Raw genomic sequence first — 24600 nt, forward strand, 5'->3', positions numbered from 1 at the left:
CAGGCATTTTTTGTAATTGTCAAAATTCATTTAGCTTCTCTGACATGAGCGGAATGGTCTGAGATCTCAAGATAAGCCATGCTTCCCCACATCTTTCACTATGCTACACAGACCTCAAAACTGCATGCAGCAAGCGGTAGTAGAACCATGCGTTTGGATTTCTGTTACAGTCGTACTACTCTGTTTATGCTACCAAAATACATCAATAAAGTGTTTATGCTACCAAAATACATCAATGGAAGGAACTTATTCTCATGGGCATAACAGCAGGCCCAGATGTGGAGGAGGAGGGTCAAGCACTGCTAACAAAGCCCTTCACCTCGACCCCCCTTAAGGCCTGCCTTCTGATCTCAAAACAAATTTCTTGACGAGAAAGAAAAAATATATACCCTGACAGTGCCTTTATTCTCCAGACCAGGTCCTGCTCTACCGTTATTTCCTGAGGGGTTTAGGACACAAGAAGCTGGCGTAAAGCAAGCTGGTATAAGTTAAGTTGGTGTAAAGTCATGCCACATCCAAGCCCCATTCTGGAGCAAGGCTACTGCCAGATGAAGCAGCCCAAGGTTGTCAGAGGGAAAAACAGGGCTTTGAAATGGAGGTCAGTTTACAATCAATCTTTTTTGCCAGTCTGCGTGACTGAGCTAGGCAGAGAGAATCCGTCCCCCAGCCCCGTCCTGCCCTTGCCATGCCCCTGGAATGCCTTTTTTAAAGGACTTACAGTCCTTAGAAATCACACTCAGTTGCTTGTGAAGCAAACCCTTCAGTGGCTCCACTCCTTCATTTTATGAGACAGCCAGCAAGTTCATGGTTCCTCTCCATTTAGTATAATTTCAGTAGTTTGGTTGACTTGTGGTGCTTGTGGAAGATGGAGCTGCTACCAACATTTTAATAATACTTTTGATCTTCTGAGAGTCCTTCCTTGTTAAGGTAAAGCAGGAACCCAGTGAGACATTTATTCCACTGATCTGTCTAGCTAGCTCAATGTTGGGTTAGCAATAGGCACCGCCATCTGCTTGTAATCTTGGCTGCACAAGGGGAGGATCAATTAATTGATCTATGATCCTTGACTGTAGTGGATTTTCAGGTTTCATAACAAACTTCAGGTACCTCTTAATATGCTTTAATCTGCAATATTGTAGTTTAATCTGCAATATTGTAAAGTTGCTGAATTAGGTGACAGGTGTTCCAACTATTCCAGACGTGTTCCTTCATTTGTAAGTCTTTCCTCTTGATGCATAGTTGGGTGTACAAGTCTGATTTATGTCAAATCTAAACAGCAACAACAAAACCTTTCAGGAATGTAAATTGCAGAGAACCAAGCACACATCTTAAATGAGATTAGTACCTGTTCACTACTAAGCATGTTCCTTAGGTTATGTATTATTATTATTTTTTTAACGACTTTGTTCAGTTCCAAGTACTCCGTTCGATAAAATCTTTAATGATCCTGAAATTGAAATGCCATTCAACAGCAAACTGAGCTGCATAACTAAAAACTGATTGGATTGGAGTAGATGTTCTTCCATTTATGATAAGGATATGTATGATAGGATTAATATTTATGCCCTTGTTCTTTCATCCTGCCTGGGAAAGTTGGAGAGTGGCCAAGGGAAAAATGTGACCACTGTTTTGAGAGACCGCAGACACATCCTTCCTTTTCTTGCAGTCTGGTACCTTCAACCATGTCCTTATGCATGGAGGATATAGCCATCAATGACTTCAAGTCATGATGACTGTGTTCTACCTCCAGTGTTGGAGGTTGCATGTCTCTGAATACTAGTTGCTTGGAATCACAAGTGAGGAGAGTGATGTTGCATGTAGATCCTGCCTGTGGCACCCTATTTGACTACTGTGAGAATGGGATGCTGGATTAGTTGGGCATTTGGTTTGATCCAGCAAACAACCATCTGGGGAAAACCCAAATCATTGGCTCCAATTAAGCATTAAATAATGGGTTTTCATGGGGAAAGCACCGGGAGGGGAAGCATTTGGACACAATGCTTTAAAGCATGGGTCTGTCCCTAGAAAATGCAGGGCAAAAGGTGAGTGTAGAGGAGCCTTAACTCTCAGTGGCACTTTACTTTTTCCATTATTTTCAATGGGCCATGGGCTAATTCACCCAAAGGAGATAAGGTGGTAAACCTGATTCTGGACTATACTACTTCAAGGTGAAATGGGAAGAAGCAGCATGCTTGAATCCTTCTCTATTTCAAAGAAATATCTACACACAGAAAATCAGATACCAAGACTGAGAATTCTGACCTAGACCTTCTCATTGACATGTTACCTTTCTATACGCAAGAAACGTTTTTGTAGTGATATGGTCCGAATCATATTGTGCAAACGAAGATAATGCTGTGACTCTTCTACTCATTCAGTAAAATAGAATACCAGTAGTTTGATTTTGTGCAGTAAAGACCTGAAAGTAGCAGGGAATGCTAGTTATATTTAATAACAGGAATCACATTTGAGATTTGTACAGCAACTACTTTATTATTTTCAAATGCAAACTTCTGCATTTAGCTTGCTATTTTACAATTTTACAAACTAGGTATAAAAGACCATAAATAAATGACATAAGTTATGTGTACCTAAGATTGATGGCGAGGGAAAAATTACAAATTAAAACAAAATAGAAAATCTATATTTCTAACCAAGATTTCATTCAAATCTGCGAACCAAGCAATGCATTGTTAAGATTTTTTTCTTCTTCCCCAGAATGGACTAAATTATCATATGCCTCATACATTCTAATTTTTTTTAACCACAGTCCTTGCATATTCCATCATACTTGTAGTGATACCAAAAAATAAATGCACTCTCTCTCTCTTTTAAATCTGTCTAATTAGTATTCAGGATGCTTTCTTTCTGGTTATGAAAATGTCACGTGAAAGAAAAATACTGCTTTGAAGTCCTGTTCACTGGCAAGAACCAGCTTCTTCTTCTTCTTTTTGTTTTATACATATATATATATATTTAATACATAGATCCATCACAAAGTTAATACAGCAAGAAACCTGGACAAACATCAACTGGTGGGATTGTGAGCAGAACAATTTTCTAATGTATGGAGGCTTGCTGTTTTGGAGTCCTGTTGATGCCTCATCTTGAACCGGGAAGAAATGGAGGCCAGTTCTCTATCAATTTCTGGTTGTTGTCAGGTTGTTTGTGTGTTGTTGTCTTTCTACCCATCCAAGCTGTTTGGTACACTTGACTGCAATCTCAGAATGCTGGGTTTGCAGTTCACAACACTTTATGCCCCCCGGCTCCTTGACAGTGCTGTGTCCTGCCATCAGCACAACTACACAAACCAAGAAATACTGATCTTCAATTTTGTGTTCATCAGACCAAAAAAAATAACCTTAGAAATGGGAAAGGAAGAAATAGGGGGGGGGGAAGCGAGGATGAAGAATAAACTCCAGAGAAACTGTTTTAGGGCCTCATTCAATGCCGAGCATGTTAAATGCAATATTTACACATTCTTTTCCTTGATTTCCCCCCGCCAGGCATGTAGGTTTGACTGTCCTGTTTCAGCTTGATGTGCTTCACTGTATCTCAGTAGGGAAGAGTCTTCTGTGACCAGAAAGCAGGTCGAGCACATCAACTGCTGAGCTCAAAATGTGGAATGGCAGTCCATTCCCCAGACTCCTGCATTCAGCTCGCCTCCAAGAACAGTCTTCAGAAAATTAACAGTGAACTCTCCAGACTCTGTAAACTTTCCTAGATAGGACTGGTAGGTCATTACCACATATTGCAAACTGTATTGCAATTTACCTATGAGAGGAACATGAAAGGGTTGGGTTTTTGTTTTTGTTTTGCAAATCCCTTGCTTAAACATTCAAAACCTTTTGCATTCTTTAACTTGGGAGAAAATAAAACAGTTTGCTCATGGGCCCCAAACTCCTTGCAGGTGGCACACTGAATAATTTACTTCTGTGAATGGATAAGGATTGCATATTTCTGTTTGTGTTCATCAAGTCTCTCAGAGCTTTTTTTTTCCAGGGCGGGGGAGAAAAAAAGGCTATTTAATAGTTCAGTTCAAAACAACCAACTGATGGATGAAGACTTCATCTCCACCTACTTTCCCCCTTAAGGTACTGCTGCTTCGATAATGAACAGGCCTCGACAAGACTAATGGTCATCGATCGAATTCTTTATCACAGTTATGGAACTCACAATGGATCACTCCACAACTCGAGTGAAGGCGCCCCTGCTCTAGGCTGAATAACTATTTGTTAAGGTTAGTGTGGCAGCTACATAATACATGAATAGATACAGGACTGTAACATTCAGGAGTGTGTGTGATTTCTCGCCACCGTTGCATAGCTCACCTACTGGCCTGGAAACTCAACAGCTCAGCAACAACCGCCAAGTTCTCTGAGATGCTATCTGCATGTTCACAGGTGGCCCTGGGCAACAGGCAACACAGAAGCACACACCCACACACCCAAGGCCATACGCACACTCACACATTCCCGGAAGAGATAATAAGTTATTTTCCATTCTATTAAAAAATATCGATATTATCGCAATGGCACACTTTTTCCCCCTCCTGTAAAGGATCACTTCACTGTCCCACACAGTCTCAGCTTTTGTGAACTGGGCTCTGTGCTACGGCACCTAACCCTGGCGTCCATCGTTATGACATGTAGAGCTCTGCTACTTGCACTCATACCGATGCAGCAGTGACATGCAGGAGGAAAAAAAAAGAGAGAACACGCACTTACACAAAAATTAAATAAATGGAGCGAGGAAAGAGAAGTCTGTAGGGCTTTGATACAGTACATTCCTCAAGTGGCAATGAAAGAGCCCACATCTGGGCCATTTCATCTTTCAGTTTTGTTGCTGACAACAAAAAAAGAAAAAGAAAAAATAGAAAAAAGAAGAAAGCCTAAGAGACACTCTTCAGGGAGCAATGCTGCTTATGTAGTCCATCTTCAGTGCTGAGTAAACCGGGACACTGGAAGGCTTTTGTCTCTGGCCTGTTATCCTCCAAGGCCAACAGGGGCACCAGGAAGGGCTGAGTCCAAGAAAGCAAGATCCATTTTCCCTATTAAAAAAGAGACAAACATCAAACTATTATTATATTATTATTATTTTACATTTCATACCAGCCTTCATCTGAAGATCACAGGGTGGTTCACAACATAAACATACAAAGTAAGAACACAAAATACATAATAAAATGAAAACGAAAACAAACTAATAACTCTCCTCCCACAAACACATTTTGAAGGCCATAAAGTGTTAATCAGTAAAGGCCTGGTTATAGAGAAATGTTTTCACCTGGTGCCTAAAGAAATGCAGTGAAGGTGCCAGGCGAGCCTCCCTGGGGAGAGCATTCTGCAAATGGGGAGCCAACACAGAAAAGGCCTGTTTTCATGTTGCTTCTCTCTAGACCTCTCATGGAAGAGGCACACAAAGAATGGCCTCAGGTTATGATCACAGGGTCCACGTTGGTTCAAATGGGTCACCACATGGGAAGACCTGCTATTTTGAGCAGCCAATGCTAGGATGAGGATTGGAATGCCTTCTTTCAGCCTCACTATCATGTTGCTGCTTGAATTATTGTAGCCATTACTGTAAGGCAGTTTGTGATTGCTTTGCTTTCATAAGGTCCCGGATTCAATACTCTAAAATCTCCTGTTTACACAAAAGAATCTCCCTTGAGGACCTGGAAAGCCACTGCCAGGACCAGACAATCCCAGGCTTGATAAAGTTCCTTTTATGGTTGAGGTTCACAGATCTGCGTAGGGGAGACAGGAGAGTTTACTCGTAACCTAGAAATCTGAGGAGCAATGTGTGAACCTGTTGCTGTGTTCCTAGAACTGCCCAATATTTCTGTGCTAGAGGGGCCAACAGATTAGTGACATTATCTCCTGTTTTGAATATTTGATACTTTATTTGCTTGCTCGCACAGCTGATCCCAGATTATAAGCAGGGCTGCACTCCTGTCAAGACTTGGCCTGTGGAGGGTGGGGAGTTCAATCCTGCTTTCTGCAATGATCAGCTGCACCAGTACATTCCTCATGTGGAACTCAGCTATGTAGCCAAACACAGCAGAATTGAACTCCTTCCTCATCAGCTGGTGGGCAGAAAGTTTAGGCCTGCTTAGTCAATATCTCCCCTCATCCACATAGGAGGTCAATTTCAACACGTGGGCAGGACCATTTTGACACCAGATGATTGACAGGTGGGTGGTTCTACCCACCTGCCAAAGCAGGTTGGAGGAGATAAATATCTGGCCCATTGGGGGAAAAGGTTCCCCACACCTGAGCTATAACATGCAACATGCCTCACTAGAGTCTTGGGCTGACACTCTTAGTCTCTTGCATGGTTTGGCGAAGGGCTTTGTTTGGTTTAATTTCAAAGAATCCTCTCTTAGGATTTGATATGAATCAGAGACAGTGGTTTAAAACAAGCTCTGGTGAATTTGATACTAAGCTAACTTCACAAAGCCAAAGGTGAATTGTTTGTCTAGAACAGGCTTCCTCGTCCTCGGCCCTCCAGATGTTTTGAGACTACAATTCCCATCAACCCTGACCGCTGGTCCTGCTAGCTAGGGATCATGGGAGTTGTAGGCCAAAAACATCTGGAGGGCCAAGGTTGAGGAAGCCTGGTCTAGAATTTGAGCTAAACCACAATTTCTGATTTCTGTGTAACACTAAGCCAGGATTCTTCAAAATGGAAAATACATACTAGCAAATTCTTTCTCCCAGCCACATAAGATTTGGAGATGGGTTTGTATGTGAGAGGGTGACTGAGGCTTTACTCAGGTCCATTCTGATTTTTAAATACTGGTAGTACTAAATCATGGTTTAGTCCATTGTCCATGATAATCATTCTCTGGCTGTATCCTAGTTCTGCCAAGTATGTGTGTATACCTGACTACATAGCTTACACCATTGCAGGTTGGGAAGAGAGCCCCCAAATTTCTCTGAATTTCAAAACAAAATTAAACAAGGACTGATAAGATCTCTTTAAATTTGAGGGGGGAAACATGGAGAGTCAAATAATTTGGAATGGGTGGAGGTGAAATTTTAACACCATGCTGTTTTCCCCAGTAAAAAAATTCTCCTCTCTCTCAATGAAGTTGCTGTTTGTCCTTTTAGGGTTAAAAAACCATAGAAACTTTGAGGAGGAAACAATTTTCAGTGAGGTTAACAGCATGAGTGGTGTTATAAAAGCCCATCTTCCCGAGTCTAACTCTATTCTGAATGTTCATGTAAACATACATACCCACACACCAGCTGCTTTTGGGGAAAAGTTTTAGGAAGTGGGGGAGATGGACTTCCATTCTTATTTGGTTGAGGAAGACTTTAATATTTTCAGGAAAACTCAAAGACTAACATTCACCAGCAAATGTGTTAAAATATGACTGTTTAAGTCACCTTTCAAAAACACACACCTCCATATTCTTCAAAATGAAAAGCTTTTATGGGTAATTCTGCAAAAAGGTTTTACTAAGCTGTCAGATTTTTTGACAGGATCCAAATTTAGCAACCCATGTTCGCAACCATTTGCTTTCAGAATCAAGTTCATAGGGGAAGCTTGTGGTTAAAATTGGTAAGTTGTTGTTGCAAGTGACAAAAAATGACAAGAGTGACGTTGGGAATATGGCAAGTTTGACTCTTTCAATTCACTCAGTGCTCCTGGCTTCCAAATAAGTGCAGTGATTTCTAACAAATCAAACCTGAGTGTCATTCTCTTTTTGTGCTGAAGCTGCTGTCACAAGTAGATAGAACTAGAGAGAGGGGGAAATCAAAGCTGAAAACCTAATAGGTGATGTTGCCATCCTCAAAATAATAAGCTTAGCTGAAATACTTCTAGCAGGTGGCCTCACCCTATGACACTCATATTCTCTACACCAAATCATCAATAGGTTTGATTCTCTTTCATTCCTGCACACTTTTCTGGTTGCAAAATGAACCAAGATCTGGATCTGAGGCTGTAATCTCTTCTTTGGGAGTGAGCCTCATTGAACTGAGAGGGTTTTCCAGATAAACATAGATGAAGTTGGATTGTGCACCACTTCTGAATGACAGATCAAAGTAAAAAGTGGGTACGGCTGTAAATTAAGCATTTTCTCTTTCATCAGCACTCCTTGTGCTGATCTAATATTTGTTCAAAATAGACAAGGAACATGCAATGCAGAGAGTAGTAAGATTTGTTTTTGTTTTTAAAAAAGTCTGATTGATATAAACAGCTTGGCAAATGAGCCTGGAGCATATACCACTTTTCCAACTCTCAGTGATGTTAAGGATAAATACATGCAGGTCCCTTGGAAATCGTTCATTAGGTGAATGTTTGCATAGTAAGTCCACAATTTCCATTATTTCCTATGGGAACATTTCTAATCAGGGATTTGTCCAATCTCTCCCCCAACCCCTTCATAATTTCTTTCTGAAAAGGCTGCAGCCTACCAGCAAAAGAAAGACAAAGGGAAAAACTTATTTGTCCAATCTCTCCAGCTCCCTGATTCGTCCAAAACCAAAAATTGCACCTGCCCTCCCACCCTGCATGGTTTCTGCCTGAAAATGACTTCCCCAGCAAAGCAGAAAAAAGCAAGGAAGTAAAGAAGTGGCCAAACTCCATCTTTTCAGATATCTGAATCTGTGGAGTGTCTAGCGATATCTGGGCATAAAGCTTTACGTTCGGATAAGTGAATTTTCACATAGTGAACAGGTAGCTAGTGGGACTGGCTTATAAAATAAGCATATTAATTTAGGGTGGGGTGTGGTTTCTGTCAAGCTTCCTGTGTAGCAAACCAATACAGATGTTTCCTAGGCCATTGGTGGTTTTCCCCCATGTCAACACTTTTTCTTTATGTGCCATGGTCTATATGAGTCATGTGCTGGATATCATAATGAAATAGGCACCTACGGTATGTGTGTAGAGCCCAATGGATGCAGAATTGAACCATGTAATCTGCACACCACAAAACGTTGTGTAAAGTTCATCCTACAGACCTACAAAAGTGATGTCCAATGCAGAGATGTCATACATTCTAGTGTTGGTTGATGGAGTCAACTAATGAAAGCTTAATCCCTCCACGATGCGTAGAAAACAAACATCTAGAATAATTGTCTTACTAAATTAAAAAAGGGGGGGGGAGGTTATTTTACTAGCCACATCCCATCAGCGCATTCTCTTTTATTACTGATAAGGAAATGAAGCCACCGTTATCACAAAGGGGAAACCACAGTCCCACTGACCTTTTCAATGTTGCACAATCAATTGTATCTTAGAAGGGCAAAAGGATGGAAGTCTGGAAGATCCACAGTCAAGAATGGCTGACTTATGTGTGCTCAAAAATGATGATCAGTACAAGCCTCAAGCAACTCTCCAGCCTCCAAAAAAGAATAATCCGGTAATCCATAAAGACTGTTCTCCGTCTCAGCTTGGAAGTGGCCAAATCTTCAATTGAGAGGCACTGATCAGCCAAAAGGATATTTCCCCTCAAGGTTTCTGCAAGGTACCGTTGATGCTCAGAATATGCCAACGTGTCTTGATACAGAAGATTCTTCATTCCAATAAAAGGTGAATAACTGTGGTTTACCCCACAGGCCAAACACAATGATTGTAATCCCAGTGGCTGTTGAGGGAACAACAGAGTATCTGGCAGCAAACACAGCATCAGAACTTGTATGTGATGTTATATAGATACATGTATATTACATAAATGTCGATCAACACAGAAGTATATTCCAAGAAACAATTTGTTCCAGGCCTGTTCACAAATGACGGGCTGTCATTTCTGTAGGTCCCCTCCCCGCAACACTCCTGGCAAACTTTATATATCAATCGACGCTGCAAATCTTTTTTTTTTTATTTAATTATTATTATTATTATTTCAAATGGCGAGGAGAAGTAAAAAAAGTGCAGTTCTTCAATTAAAGTGCATGGATGAGGTAAACTAATTTCAAGAGTTTTGAGTTCATTCAGTACTGGCTCAAACGGGAACCATTCTTCCGTGCATCTGTTGCATTTGGGTCCTCATTGCCTGCACACTGCTCAGAATCTTATTCTGGTGTGCAATGGCGGTAATTCCAATTCTTGCCAGGTCGCTGCATGAAGCAAAAAAGAAAGAAACCGAGGGTGAATTTTTTTTTGTCAGAAGTGGATCCAGTAAAATATATTAAGTAAAATCCATTAAAATATATTGAGACAGGAACATACACAAAAAAGGAGAAAAGAAGGCAAAGCAAGGTGAATGTATACTAATGCTTGATTAAAGCAGCTGAAGGGCATTCTGGAACAGCACACATTGTAGACTGATATTGTAATGGATGCAATGATATGCAGTGCAAAGCAAAAAAAGCCAATTAAATATCCAGATTTACCAGTTTTTTTGTTATACCGCTGAGTACTTACTCCTGGTTCATATGCACCACAGCCTCTAGGGTAGTGTAGCTGGCAGCTGTGAAGTTATCCTTGTATCGCTCCATCTTAATAGCTTGGAGCCAATCGCCAACGGAAACTACGGCTGAGAATTCAGGAGAACTTGGATCCAACAGAGCTGTATTAGGTCTGGGAACAACAACAGAAGAACATGGTTAAAAAGATGTCACAGCAACAAGAACAAAAATCCGGCTAGACTTTATATTGCATACTCAGTGCTCAGTACAGATAAGAGAGGCGTAGAATCCTAGAGATTTGTAAGAAACAAGCGCCTCCAACTACCACCACAGGGGCTTCTGCGGAACCATCTTGCCCTGAGGGGAGTGAGAAGAAGCAATAACAGCTTTTTTCTGAATAAACAAGTTGTCTATTGTAACTTTTTATCATCAGTGATTATGGTTAGAATAAACTTCTGCAATCTACTCTACCTGAACAGCAGGATATAAATACTGTGAATAAACTAAGTATGCAATAGTTTCCCACACAAATATATATGGCAGAAAGTTCCAAAACACTTTAGGACTATATTTACCCGGTCACAATGTGTAACTTAGGTGCTTCCTTCAATATGTATACACAGAGACAGATATGAAAATGTAGGTGAAAATATTGTGGATAGCATTGCAGACACATTTGTTTCTATATATCTAATACTAAGTGAGGTCCCTTTAAAAAAAAAAGGTTTTCCACAATGCACTGCTTTTCTGCTAGATGGTAGAAAGGTGAGCCACTGTTTATTTTATTTCTTTAACGAAATTTATGTACCATTTGATTGTAGATAGAACCTCTAAGTGGTTTTTTAAAAAAAGAACACAACCCCACACATTTGAATTGTAATGAAAATAAAAGTTAAACACAAGCATTTTTTAATAAAAAGAACTTAAATATCATTAAAATCTACATTTCGCATGAAAACAGATTAACATGGGTCAACTTCTACACATTTGGATAGGCTCTGGGAGCTAAACTGTTTTTAGCAGGTGCTGAAAAGAGTACAGCAAAGGAACCTGCCTTGATGTCAAGAGGCAATGAGTTCCAAAGTGTAGGTGCTGCCAAGCTAAAAGACTGATTGATTTCAAGTGCCAAATGGATATCATGTTCCACACGGCAAAGTGGTTGAGTGGGCATACATGGAAAAGGACAATCCTTCAAGTAAACTGGTGCCATGCTGTTGACAAAGATAGTTACTATGGTCCTGTCTGATGAGGGTAACGGTTTCAGTCCCTTTGGGGAACAATCTGTAAAGTAACATTTGTGATGCTGCAGTGTAGCTGCAATGCCATTACAATGTCATCATACACCCTGTGACCAAGCCTGTATGTAGAGACACCATAACGGGTTCAGACTATTAGGGATGTCCTCAAGGCCAATTTACACTCCCGTAATTTTTCTCCCCATGATAGATTGCATTCAAGGGTGCATTCATGTGGAAATCTTAAGATGTGAAATGGAGTTTCAAGCACACAGCTGCAAATGTCCAGAAGCAACACCTCTTATCATAGATGAACAATGTGCCACCACGACTGCTGCCAGAAAACTAGCTGATCTATCCGTAAAAGGCTCCAGACAAATGCTAAGTGCTATGCTATCCACTGGGGACAGTCAGAACCCATGATTTGCAGGGAAATTCTGTCTATGTGCAAAAGCCTTTGGCTTAGGATGAATAATTAAAAAATGGAATTAGGTCAGAAGTGCCTGTTGCCACATTAATCTGTGGTGCGCAGAGACCCGAAATGAAACTGCCTGCACAGGCAGTCTGGTGTAAACTTGTTCATCAATGCAGGATGCCGTTTAATTAAGCATTTCCAGAAGATGCCTACCCAACCTTTCCCTAGAATTTATTATACCAGCAGAACTGACTGCACCAGTTTGATCCCCCAAGAATGCAACGCAGGATACAGAAGCCTGTTTCATCCATAACACTTTGAAAAGTAAATGAGGTCTTAAATGGGAAACAATCTACTGTGACAGAATCGGCCTCTCCCCATGTACTTCTTGTCTACCATGAAAAATAAGATCTTAATTCAACAGAACTGAAACATCACTAGTGGAACTGTGTGCTCTCATATAGTTTGGAAGCTGAGAACTTAAGGAAGGCTTCAACCTGGCACACTGAAAGCTGGGTGGCAGGGAGTTAATCCACTTTAATCAATCAGTTTCTGTTTGACATGTGTGCCTGGCACAGAATAATGGCGTCTTTGATCTTTGTTTTGTGGAATGTGTGTTCGTGTTCCAGTTCTGATTATCTGCAGGATCTTAACATCATCAACACATCTATTAATATAGTGGGGGTTTTTTTTACACCCTTTGCACACAACACTGGTTTTGAATAGGCCATAGCACCTCACTCAAATCTCAAGATGACGATGGTGATTTTTTTTAAAAAAATAAAAAGCTGTTTTAATTTATTTCAATAAGATCAAAGACTGGGTGTATTAAAGGCATTGTATAAGTTATTGTCCAGGATTGCTCTCATCTTGATTGAATGCTATTTCTCATTCTTAACAGCCACCACACCCCTTTCTGCAGATGATATATTTAGCATGCATCAAAGAGGTGAGCAATGGGCAGTCACAAAAGAGCACTCATTTGGTAGCTTTTGCTGTACAGATTCACATGAAAGTGCAGACAGACATCTTTTGCTTTGCACTGCGTCCTCATGTAAAAAGGTACTTTCGACACTTTGCGGAAATCAGCTATGAATATCAGATTCTACGCTGCAGTAGTAGCTAATGGTTGTCAGAGATCTATACTTATCAGCAGACCAAGATCAAATACAACTGAAGGAGATTAAACAGTTGGTATTATGTGACACACTCTCTCTTAAATAATTTAACACAGACAGAAGGATACACTTCCCAGGCTCTAGATGCAATTAGAGCAATCTGGAGAAAACAGGAGGATAGTGGCCTCAGAGGGCTAATAACCTGTCTTTGGTAATGTAAATGGTAAGCAATGGTCACCGAGGGGCATACTCATTTAAACATGAAAAACCACTTTTTTTTCCTTGATACCGGACTGTCAGCGGCTGAATCTAGTACGGTCTGGCCTCTGATGACACCTGCACTTGTAAGAGAAGTCTCATCTGAGAGAAATGCAATAGTTGTTTCCCCTCAGTGAAAGATCTGTGTCATTTTTAGAATATTTCCTTCTTGTTTCATATCTCGCCTCTGGCCAGCTATGACAACTTGTTCCTGGAGACACATGATTGATTATGCACTTGAGGGAAATTTCCCCCTTCTTTAAGCAGAGAAATAACTGCTAAGATATAAAGAGCCCGCAAGCATGAGAATCCATGCTTCTGTTCCTGTTCATCTCAACTGAATGCGGCCTGCCTTACCTGTACCGTGAGGACTGGCATGCCAGTCTAAAAACAACCACCCTGTCATAAGTAGCCTCACCACCAATACTGGCAAAAGAAATTGTGAGGGATCTATAAATGTTGATCCACAAAATACTCTATTTTCCCTATCTTAGGAAGGCAAGAGTCCAGAAATTGTGAGGGATCTATAAATGTTGACCCACAAAATGCTCTATTTTCCCTATCTTAGGAAGGCAAAGAGTCCAGCTGGATGAGACAAAAGGTCCATCTATTCCAGCATCCTGTTCTCAAAGAGACCAGGCAGATGCCTACAAGAAGCCTGCAAGCAGGACCCAAACATAAAAACACTTTGCCCTCTTGTGAATACCAGCAACTGATATTTATGCTGCCTCTGACAATGAAGGTACTACATAGGCATTGTGACTTGTAGTCAGTAATACTACAAAAGTACTGACTACAGGAGCCTGAGAACTAGTGGCTTCTCCTGAATGAAGTGGGGCTGTGATTGGGCAGATTTTTGGGAGCTACAGAGAGCAGGAGATGTTCCTTCCACCAACTTCATTCCACAAGCGGTTCTTAGGATCCAACCCCGTATTAGCTACTTCTTTCTTACATAGGCAACAACCCCAAATGACTTCAGCCTCACGCAGTGTGCTATCTCATGCACATTTACCCAGAAATAAATTATACTGAATTTGATAGGACTTACTCCCAAATAAGACCAGCTTTTATGTTTGGCCTTCACTGCTGAACAGGCAATGACAGTCACCACTGCTGTTCTTACTTGTAAAGTTTATTTGGGGATGAGGATTATTAACCTCTGCCCCCTGTTTTCAAATGGTTTCTTAATTAAAAACAAAATGTTTACCTTAATTTATTCAAATTAGAACAACACACAGGCTTTGCACAGTTTTTTTTTAAAGCCTCACATTTCTGTTGTGGTCAATGACTTGAGGAGGATAAATAAAACTTTTTAAAAGTTCCATATTTTGTATCCTATTCCCTTTCCAATTAGAAAAGAAGCCAATCTTCTAGGCACTTTCAGAATTACCTAAACCTTACATTATAACAATGTTCAGGCTCATAGCTCAGCAATATAAAGAAGGAAAAAAGATAAGAGAAGAAAAAAAAGACTGTGCTTTCAAAATCCCACAAGGATCTTTCCTGCATACAGTGGACCAATGGAATGCTAGCGTAACCCAAATGGGCAACAGTCCTTCCACTGCAATCTTAAAAAAGAAAAACCAGAAGCGGGGGTGGGGGTGAGAAGTGTAAAGAATCTGGCCAACGTTATGAAGTAGACTTCAGTTTCAGCAAAGAAGTTGTGGTGAGTTACAGCTGCCTGTCGCCACCAATATATTCCCTCATCCATCACCATTAAGAAAGCGCAGCTGACCTGGAGTTTTCGGAGCCTGTCCTCTTTAAGCTGTTGGGGTTGCGGATGAGTTTGTCTAGCATGTTGACAATCTGTCCAAATTTAGGCCTGTCACTGCGTTCCTTCTGCCAGCAGTCCAACATCAACTGATGGAGAGCAATGGGGCAGTCCATCGGGGGCGGCAGCCGATACCCTTCCTCAATGGCTTTGATAACCTAACAAACAAACAAATGAAAGGCAGCATTTTAGGAGAGCTAAATAAAATAATATATTTAATACTTACAAAATGGGGTAACCTTGAATAAGTTTGGCATTTTAAAGAAGTGCACATTTAATAACAGTAAATACATGTTTGTATAAAAGCTTCGGTTATTTTTGGACTTCCCAATACTTACTGTTTGCTTTTTCAGAAAACTGTAATTAAGAGTTTGCATTATTAAAATAATGGAGAGCGGAGGCATTTTAAATGTATTACATTTTAAACTTGACATTGAAGAAAAATGAGTGCGTGTTATTTGCTTTAGATTTTGTTTCTAAAACTCCTGTCTTATAAGAAGTCATAGCAAATGCCTTCCAAATTAGAAACTAGGGAAGGAAATGAATTCAATGGAGCAATCCTCTAACATGTCTACTCAGAAGAAAGGGTATAATCCCAACCCTTTTACCTGGGAGTAGGCCCTACTGTATTCAGTAGGACTTTCTTCCGAGTAGACATGATTAGGATTATGTTGTAAATTACATTGAGTTTAATGGGGCTTGTTCCCAGGAAAGTGGATGACTAAATATACAGGCAGGTTTGGCCACCTCATGAGAAGAGAAGACTCCCTGGAAAAGACCCTGATGTTGGGAAGGATGGAGGGCACTAGGAGAAGGGGGCGACAGAGGACGAGATGGCTGGACAGTGTTCTCGAAGCCACCAAAATGAGTTTGACCAAACTGCGGGAGGCAGTGGAAGGCAGGAGTGCCTGGCGTGCTCTGGTCCATGGGGTCACGAAGAGTCGGACACTACTAAACGACTAAACAACAACAACACATTAAGACTTTTGTTGCTTTACTGACAGCTGATCATTTTGGAAGTAGAACCAAAATGAGATTTCCTGAAGTTGTCAACAATTCCCATATGTCCCAGATACCGACCGGACGGTATTACTGTTTCCCTTGTCATAGCTCAGCTCCACTCCACTGCCAGTAACACCTGGTCCTGTTTTCCCTTCCCTAAATCTGTCTGTCTCCCATGCAATGTGAGAGGGGAAATTGCCTTGGGCTGTTCTGCACCCACAAAGGCCAGCTGCAAACTGCCCTACTGTGTCACTTGAAAGTGTGTAATTATAAACAGTATCCAACAGGATCCGAAACCTGTCTGTATAAAGGACCCCATAAACCCTTCCATACATATGGCTCATTACCACGTACTGCCTATTTGGCAAACCTATGTAGAAGAAGCTCATGCATAATCAAGATCCAGTTCCTCACAGCCCGGTCTACCCAGTTCGCAACCCTTCACCCCGTCACAGTTGGCACTCTTGTTGGTAGTCTTTACAGAGAGAAGCAAGATTAATTGGCCACACACATAGATTCGCACAACCATACAACTGGTTTCACAAGTGTCGGGGTAAGGCACAAAGGCAAGCAACGTGGACTCCTACTTCCATTGCCACTAGGCATTAAGGCAAACAGAGAAGAGTGTCGTCTCCAAGGCTACCAACCCTGCCTCATTCAGAACCACAAAATTAATAACTTTCCAAGCCTTATTTGCATTCTAATTGCAAGGAGAAAGATGTATATTCCTCCTCCTCGCCGCCACTGTGCAGTATTTCTTTATCTATGTGACAATCTGTGTGACGTGAGCTGCATAGCTTCTCGTTTGCCTCCACTAGCAGAAGGCGTCATAGCTACATCACTGGCCCAATTAATGTGGGCATTCTTCTTGCTCTCTCATGGGCAGGAGGGCATAAAAAACACCAGCAAACCTAATTCAACATTGCTCCGAATTCCATTTTGTTACTAAAAGCTCATAATGTTTCCGGAGAACATCTGAAGCTTTGTTTTCATGCTAACTGCTCAGTGCCTTTTTGTTTATTCTGAGCTAAAGCTTGCCTACTCTGAAAAGTGCCGGCTCTATTCCAGATCTTCTACTTGCGATCCTTTAGCTCAGGGATGGGAGACTTAGAGCCCTCTTGGTGCTATTGGACGCCAAATCCCATCATAGTGACCATTCTGTTTGGGGCTGATGGGAATGCACTAACTTCTGGAGGGCTCTGGCCTCCCCATCTCATCTTTAACTGGAGAGGCGAGCAATTGAGTCTGGGATCTTACACATGCAAACCATGTACTTGGCCGCCGAGCTGTGGGCCCTCCTGAAATATATTCCACATCTGAAGGAAATTAAAAGGAAATCTCTTTTCAGCTTCAATGCCATCCACATGTAAACAATGTTGGAAACTTTTGAGTTATATAAAAAAAGGTGGGTGAGTATTATGCAGCTTCCTGCCTTGAACTAAAGTGTTCAGTGTTTCATATCTCTAGATCGAGGACGGAAGAAATGTTAATCTGCTTATAAATCCTCCTGGTAAAGGTTATATCTCATTTTCACCGGACTGTCGTCCTTTTCTGAAATGTTCTGCTATATATTAGATTCCTCTTCATCTTTTTCTTCAGGACTGTTCTACAATAGCAGGAATTTTATTAACTCCCTCTTGGAATGAACTGAAGGAGTCCAGATGGTACAGTTAAGGAGAGTTGCATAATTTACAAGGGGTCATTTACTAAAGCTGCTTTTTAATGTTCCCCAAGGACATATCTCCTATTGTTGTTATTGCTTAAACCTTTTGCACAATAATAATAATATCACATGTTCCCAATGAAATTATTTGTGCAGTCTTAGATTAGCATTACTAGTTCAAAAATATGAATGTAAACCCACACTAGGGTTTGAAAATATTTGCCCGTAATTGGAAAACCAGTTTTCTTACCGGATCCTCAAGTGGGAAATTGTGGTACAGAATCAATATTAACAATTTTCTTTCCACACTAGAATAACTGAAATGCTTTGCAAATGGATAAATGCTTTCCTTTTCTGAGGTTCCATTTGCATGAGTTGTAAGTCATTCCAGTGCTTTCATATGGCATGAAGCAAAAGTACAGACAAATGTACACACACACACACACACACACACACACACACACACACAACTTGCGACCAAATGTTGCTGTGTAGAATACTCTGCTTCAGTGTTTCGCCCAGTCTGCATGCCCTTTTCCAGGATACCCCATTCCATTCCCTCTCCACAAACATATAATTTCTAGTGGGGAAAGTTACACTGTGAAATGACATCTTTGTAGCAGCTAACCCTTCCCACTAGTATTGACACTAGAAGGTCAAATCTTCAATGGCCGGGACCCCAAGAAAGGAGCAGCTCCCTCCCACTCCAGGGAGATCCAGGATTGTTAGATATGGCAAATATATTTCTAATATTTTATTGTCCCACCACCCCAAAAAGACTATGGAGAGGTTTGACTTACAAAAAGAAGTGATGCATGCAAATAGAAGATTCTATCCACCTCCACAATGGTGTCCCTCAGAGGCAGTCCCCAAGCTGGGTGGGAGATGCTCCTAAATGATGCATTACCATATTGACTGGGGGCTGTGTGCGAATTATGCAACCCTGAAAGATGGGCCAATCACATAGGACTTTGTCTCATATTAATTCAGAAGATCACAGCCCTGTCTTTGGAGCAACAATTCTGACACAGAGGGTGGAAAGACAATTTATTTTACCACACATTTTAATTCAGTTGATGGCAAAAGAATACAAGGTCATCTGAATTTATCCAGAGTCTTATTGGGTCTGGTAGCATTATTGCAGCATTGCATTAAGAGGAACCCACCTTCTATTTCCTTGAATTTTTACTAAGACCTTACAAATGTTGCTCCCAGAAGCAGTGGGCAGTTGAACTATTAGGAAGAAATACCAGGCTCGGGAGCTCAAGCCATCAGTTCTTGAGAAAACCATCAGCGGCCTGTAATAATTCCACTGTTTTATTGCTGTCTTTAGCAACGTGTTTATTCCATTGGATAAGCACATGATAACTCTAGCCACGTTTTGAGCCATTCAGACTCAGTCCCCAACTGCGTGGAGAAGCATCAAACAAACACAGCCCCCAGATGACATTTTCAGCAGCAACCCCATGCCTAATGGAACATATTTCAGAGTACACGTGTGCAGGAATGCAGTTACTGATATCAGATAGCTAGGTCTAACAATGGCAGTATTTAGATGAAGGTGAAGAACACTTACATCTTGATTGGACATATCCCAATAAGGCCTCTCTCCATAGGACATCACTTCCCACATTACAATTCCATAACTCCAGACATCGCTAGCGGATGTAAATTTACGATAGGCAATTGCTTCTGGTGCAGTCCACCTGATGGGAATCTTCCCACCCTGCAAATAAATCAACAAAGGCATTTATATGAAAGCAAGCACTTTAGGTTTATGTCAACGTTATACACCATCATTTATCAAAGCAAAGGGGTGGTGTTCATGAGAAGACTGAAAAGAAATATCACTAAAATTACATGTCTATTCAGCCTACAGAGAAAATGAATATTTTCTCTGGAAATAGCCCCATCAAATATCAATATCTTTAAAATAAATAAAAAATCAAGTATCTAGTCTTTATGGTTGAACCAATGGTCTTGAAAACATGTGGTGTAGCAAATGCTGAATAGAATTTTAAGTTGTTTGGGCATCGCAGGTCTTTGCCTCGTCCCATGACGAGCAGAGCATTTCCCCCCATATATTATGGGGGAAAGCAGATTATGCATTAATCTGCATAATTTATACAGGTTGTGGAAATCTGCTTTTTTAATTCAGAATTTAGGTTATCCTGGCACAGATTTTTTTTTATTGTACCAACCACACACACAAAATTGGTCTAATGCTGTTTCTAACAAATAAGGGAATGCCATCCATTTGGCTTTCCGTCACAGGTATGGGAACCAGGAAACTGGAATATTATTACCAGCACGTAAGTATTCCACTTCTTAAGGCTAGATTAATGCAGCTAGGAGTTCACAAAGTATCGGTCACAGGATTATACAGTAACTGCATACTTAATATTTTGATACTTGCTATGAATGCAAGAGCTTTGCTAGTGTGATCTTGTGTGTCTGTTGCTACTGCCAGGCTTGTTTGTCCAGTTCTTCAACATATATGTTTTCAGCTGCAGCCCACGCTTATCAGAGAACTCTGGAATCCGTCCATAACCGGTGAACAAATTGTCCAAAGTCATATATCCTCAAGTGCTTTTTGAGCACATACGCTATTTGTTCCTAAGTAAAACATTTGGGAGCTGCTGTTGTGAAGCATGTCTAATCAAAGCATTAGTAATTTAGTAATGGATTAAAAGTAATACCATCCTCATTGTTTGATTTAGCTTCTCTTGAAAGAAAGAAAAAAGATTTCTCCTTTTGTTTATGCTAATGAAAAAGGTGTTCTTAATTGAGTTTTAGGTTTTCTGCAGTTTCATTTGCAGAAAGTCATTTAAAAACCCAAAGTTTTTGTGTTTATTGCTGCAGATCATTTCCCACCCCCCAGTATGCTTTCATGATTTCTATCATAGCTAATGATCTCATATTCCTGCTTTTTTTTCTTTCTCTCTCCACCCCCCACCCGTTCTCTCATATATGCCTTCTAAGGCTTCAATATGGTGCTCCCATGAAAGCTTGCAAAATTTGCAATCATTCCCCACATGCCACTATCACAAAAACCCCAAGCATGTTTGATAACTAGTTTGTGACCCTTGGGGTGATTTCATGATGCCATACAGGACTTGACCCTTAAACAACATGGAACTCTGAATTTATATATTAGAAGACCTAGTCTTATTGAACAACACTTGAGGAGGAACAACTGTCATGGCTCGGCAACCTTTTAGAATTGAGACTGTCAACAGATATGTGCATAGGGCTAATCAAATGAACTTTAATCTTTTCTTCTTTAAAACAAACAAACAAACACCCTTATCAAAAGGTCCTGAATAAATTCTTCTTATAAATCAGCAACTGTCTAAAGAACAAGGAGATTTAAAATGTAAATGGGGGTTCCCAAAGATTGAAAGGATGTGAACAGTGGGATCTGTCTTAGATACAGTGCTATCATTTTATACACATTTAATTTGCACAAATGTAACTATATGTGGGTACAGTGGGGATGCTCTCATGAGATCTTGCAGGAAGTTGGATTGCCCTATGAGATCTCGTGGGAGCATTCCTACCAGTCCCAGAGGCAGCACAACAAGCAGGCTTTGGCTGAGAACCATCAAATTGGGGGTGGCTGAAAAACACATTGGTGATGAGAGCTGCTGCAGGAAATCCTGAGAACACATGTAGATTTCTTGCACTCATGGTTTTCAGTGCCTCTGAATGGTGGCCAAGTTACAGCTTCTTTCATTTAATATAGCAATGGATAAAATTCAATTTAACCAACAGAACCCTTATGATTGACTTGGCTTTCAATAGTATTAACGGGTGGTTGTTGTTGTTGTTTTTTAAAGAGAACAATTATAATTTGAGATTCCTTCTGGTTACTCAACCGTGGAACTCATCCAAATTGTCCTGAATAGTGATACCAAAACAAGACAATGTACTGTGATGCAAATTATAGATATTTGTTGTAGTTCTGTTGGGAGAGAAAACACTTTACTATATTTGCACTCACCAAATTGAAAGGGAGGCTTTTCAATGCTTTGCCTCCTGCCCTTCTGTTTGAACACAGCTCTCTCGAAATCTGTCTTGGCTCAAAACCCCACTGCCCTTGTTAGTGGGAAATTGCAGTGCTGGACAGCATTAAACACTCACAAGGCAAATTGCACACACACCCCCACACCCCCAAATTTAATGAACTGCATGTTCATTACAGGGGAAATGTGAGAATTAAACAGCACAAACTGGGTTTCCTAACAATCTCTGCACTTGGGAGAACAGATGGAGAATTGCAGGCATTTAAAGGCAAAACATCTAACAAAAATTACAAATCTACATTATAAACCTCGTACCTCCTTTTATCCTGATGTGTATAAACTTCAAGGATGTTTGTGATCATCAGGATATTGCTTTACAAGCTGCAGTATTTGCCTCATTAGACTTTACATGCTGATGACTAAAACCCATCTAGCAATGTCAGTAAAACAATGCATATAAAATCTTAATGTTCTACATCTTTAGGCATCAGACATAAATACATAAGCATGTGGGATCATGCCACTGATGTCACTGGCACACAAACCCATGTGACTTACATAAGCTCCCCTTGTTTTTGTAATAAATGGCAATGTGTTTGTCCTTAGTAATGACAAAGAATGCCACCAGGTATGTGTTATTAGCAATGTTAGGTATGCATGCACATAGACGTGCATGCACATGCACGCACGCACACACACACACACACACACACACACACACCTCTATTTCTTTCTGTCTGTCTATATGTAGATACCTACACTCACCAGGATCAATAGTGATTCATGTAACTTGGTACTTCCTACAGTAACCAGCAGTGTCCCTCCAGGGTTTCTAACAAAGCCCTCTTTGCCAGATGTAACTGGAGATTCCAGGGATACAACTTGAGAGCTTTGGCATGCAAGGCACGTCCTCCATCATATTGGCACACTCAAATCTTTCCAAAAGCAGAAAGAACTTAAAACACAATGGCTGAAATAATGTAACCGGAGCCTGTATGTTTCTGTATGTCAGGCACACCTTGCATGCAGGCTTTCTCCAGTGTGGCTGGTTCCTGCAAACCAATAAACCAATCAAGACCTTTTAACTCTCCAGAGGGGAGTTTACTCATGTAAGAGAACTACCCCTGAGGTGGTTGTATGGATAGTGATGAAGCTTTATGAGCACATGGGGATTAGGATCATGGTGACCATATCAGCTTTGATAGCTCAGCTGTTTAGAGCATGGTGCTGATAATGCCAAGATTGCAGGTTTGATCCCCGGATGGGACAGCTGGTTGGAGTAGATGATCCTTGGGGTCCCTTCCAACTCTATGATTCTATTATCCATATTCAAAAAAGGCCAGATCTGTATCACAGCAACTGTATCAATGTCCCAGAAGTTATGGATGCAAGAAACGTGCAAAGAACTCTCATGTCCCTGACTGGTCCAAGGAAAAGAGTTTGGATTTGATATCCCGCTTTCTCACTACCCTAAGGAGTCTCAAAGCAGCTAACAATCTCCTTTCCCTTCCTCCCCCACAACAAACACTCTGCAGCTGCATGTGGAGGAGCGGGGACGCGAACCCGGTTCACCAGATTACGAGTCCACCGCTCTTAACCACACCACCACACTGGCTCATTGGAATGTCAGAAGCACAGGAGTATTTCTTACCTAAGGTTAAAGGGACATGAATGGAGGAGTCACACATCAGCTGTTTCAAGTATATGTAGGTTTTACAACTTCGGGGCTGTTGTGATTACAAATGTCTTTTGCATGTACATTAAATAGTGATGTGAAAATGAGTGATATAGCTAAGAATGGCTTGAAATATTTCGTGCCTTACCCTGGTAGTGTAGGCTGCTTCGGGGTCATCTTCCAGAACACGAGACATGCCAAAGTCAGAAACTTTACAGACCAAGTTGCTATTCACTAGTATGTTTCGAGCAGCCAGATCCCGATGTACGTAGCTCATGTCAGACAAATACTTCATCCCAGAGCCAATGCCTCGAAGCATTCCTACCAGCTGGATTACGGTAAATCTGCCATCGTTCTTCTGTAATAAATAAATAAGTAAGAAACTGTGTAACATTTGCAGTGAAAACTGCCAAATAATATATCCTACCTTGTCTTTATCTCAGGGTTCCTTAAACATTTTAAGCCTTACACTTTTCTTCCACCCTCCGGATACCTGCTGAACCCAGAACCAACAATCCCCATGTGTTCGGAGTTGGTTGTATCATGGTTGCAAAGTTTGGTGGCTTGGGATAGTATGATCAAACCGGCATTAAGGGAGTAAATGCTGACCAAAACCACAGAAACAAAGTAACAGCTCTTTCTAATCATTATTCTGCCAAATCACACTATGGAACTCGCTCCAACAGCAGGCAGTGATGGCCAACAATTTGGATGGCTTAAAAAAATGATCAGATAAATTCATAGAAGAAAGGGCTATTGATGGCTGTGCTCTGCCGCCACAGTTGGAGGCAGAAATGCTTCTGAATAACAGTTGCTGGAAACCACAGGAAGGGGAGAGTGCTAGGATCCTCCTTGCTGGCTTCCCACAGACATCTGGTTGGTCATTGTAAGAACAGGATGCTGGACTATGGGCCACTGGCCTGATCCAGCAGGCTCTTCTCATGTTCTTAGGTGTGAGGTGATTAAGGACCCAGCAACCTCCGCAAAATGTGGATTTGTGAGGGTTCGCCAATAGTGAGAATTCAAGCTATCCAGCAGCTTGTAAGGGAGGAACCTACCTGAGGAGCCTGTGTCTCCCCA

The 24600-nt window shown here is 41.0% G+C and overlaps 1 protein-coding gene across 1 annotated transcript in view; it reads right to left on the minus strand.

Moving 5' to 3' along the window:
* Window positions 1-2466: 2466 nt before the first annotated feature.
* Window positions 2467-24600, minus strand: part of EPHA4 (EPH receptor A4) — a 161444-nt gene continuing 139310 nt past the window's right edge. Inside the window, exons 13-18 of the mRNA XM_035132510.3 lie at window positions 23669-23878; window positions 19397-19546; window positions 15120-15313; window positions 10375-10530; window positions 9216-10067; window positions 2467-5050 (exon numbers count right to left, since the gene is read on the minus strand). Coding sequence (XP_034988401.3) covers window positions 9953-10067; window positions 10375-10530; window positions 15120-15313; window positions 19397-19546; window positions 23669-23878 — 825 coding nt within the window. The 3' untranslated portion in view covers window positions 2467-5050; window positions 9216-9952. The remainder of the gene's footprint in view (window positions 5051-9215; window positions 10068-10374; window positions 10531-15119; window positions 15314-19396; window positions 19547-23668; window positions 23879-24600) is intronic.

This window comes from Zootoca vivipara, chromosome 5 (assembly GCF_965207765.1).
Source record: "Zootoca vivipara chromosome 5, rZooViv2.hap1.1, whole genome shotgun sequence".
NCBI lineage: Eukaryota > Metazoa > Chordata > Lepidosauria > Squamata > Lacertidae > Zootoca > Zootoca vivipara.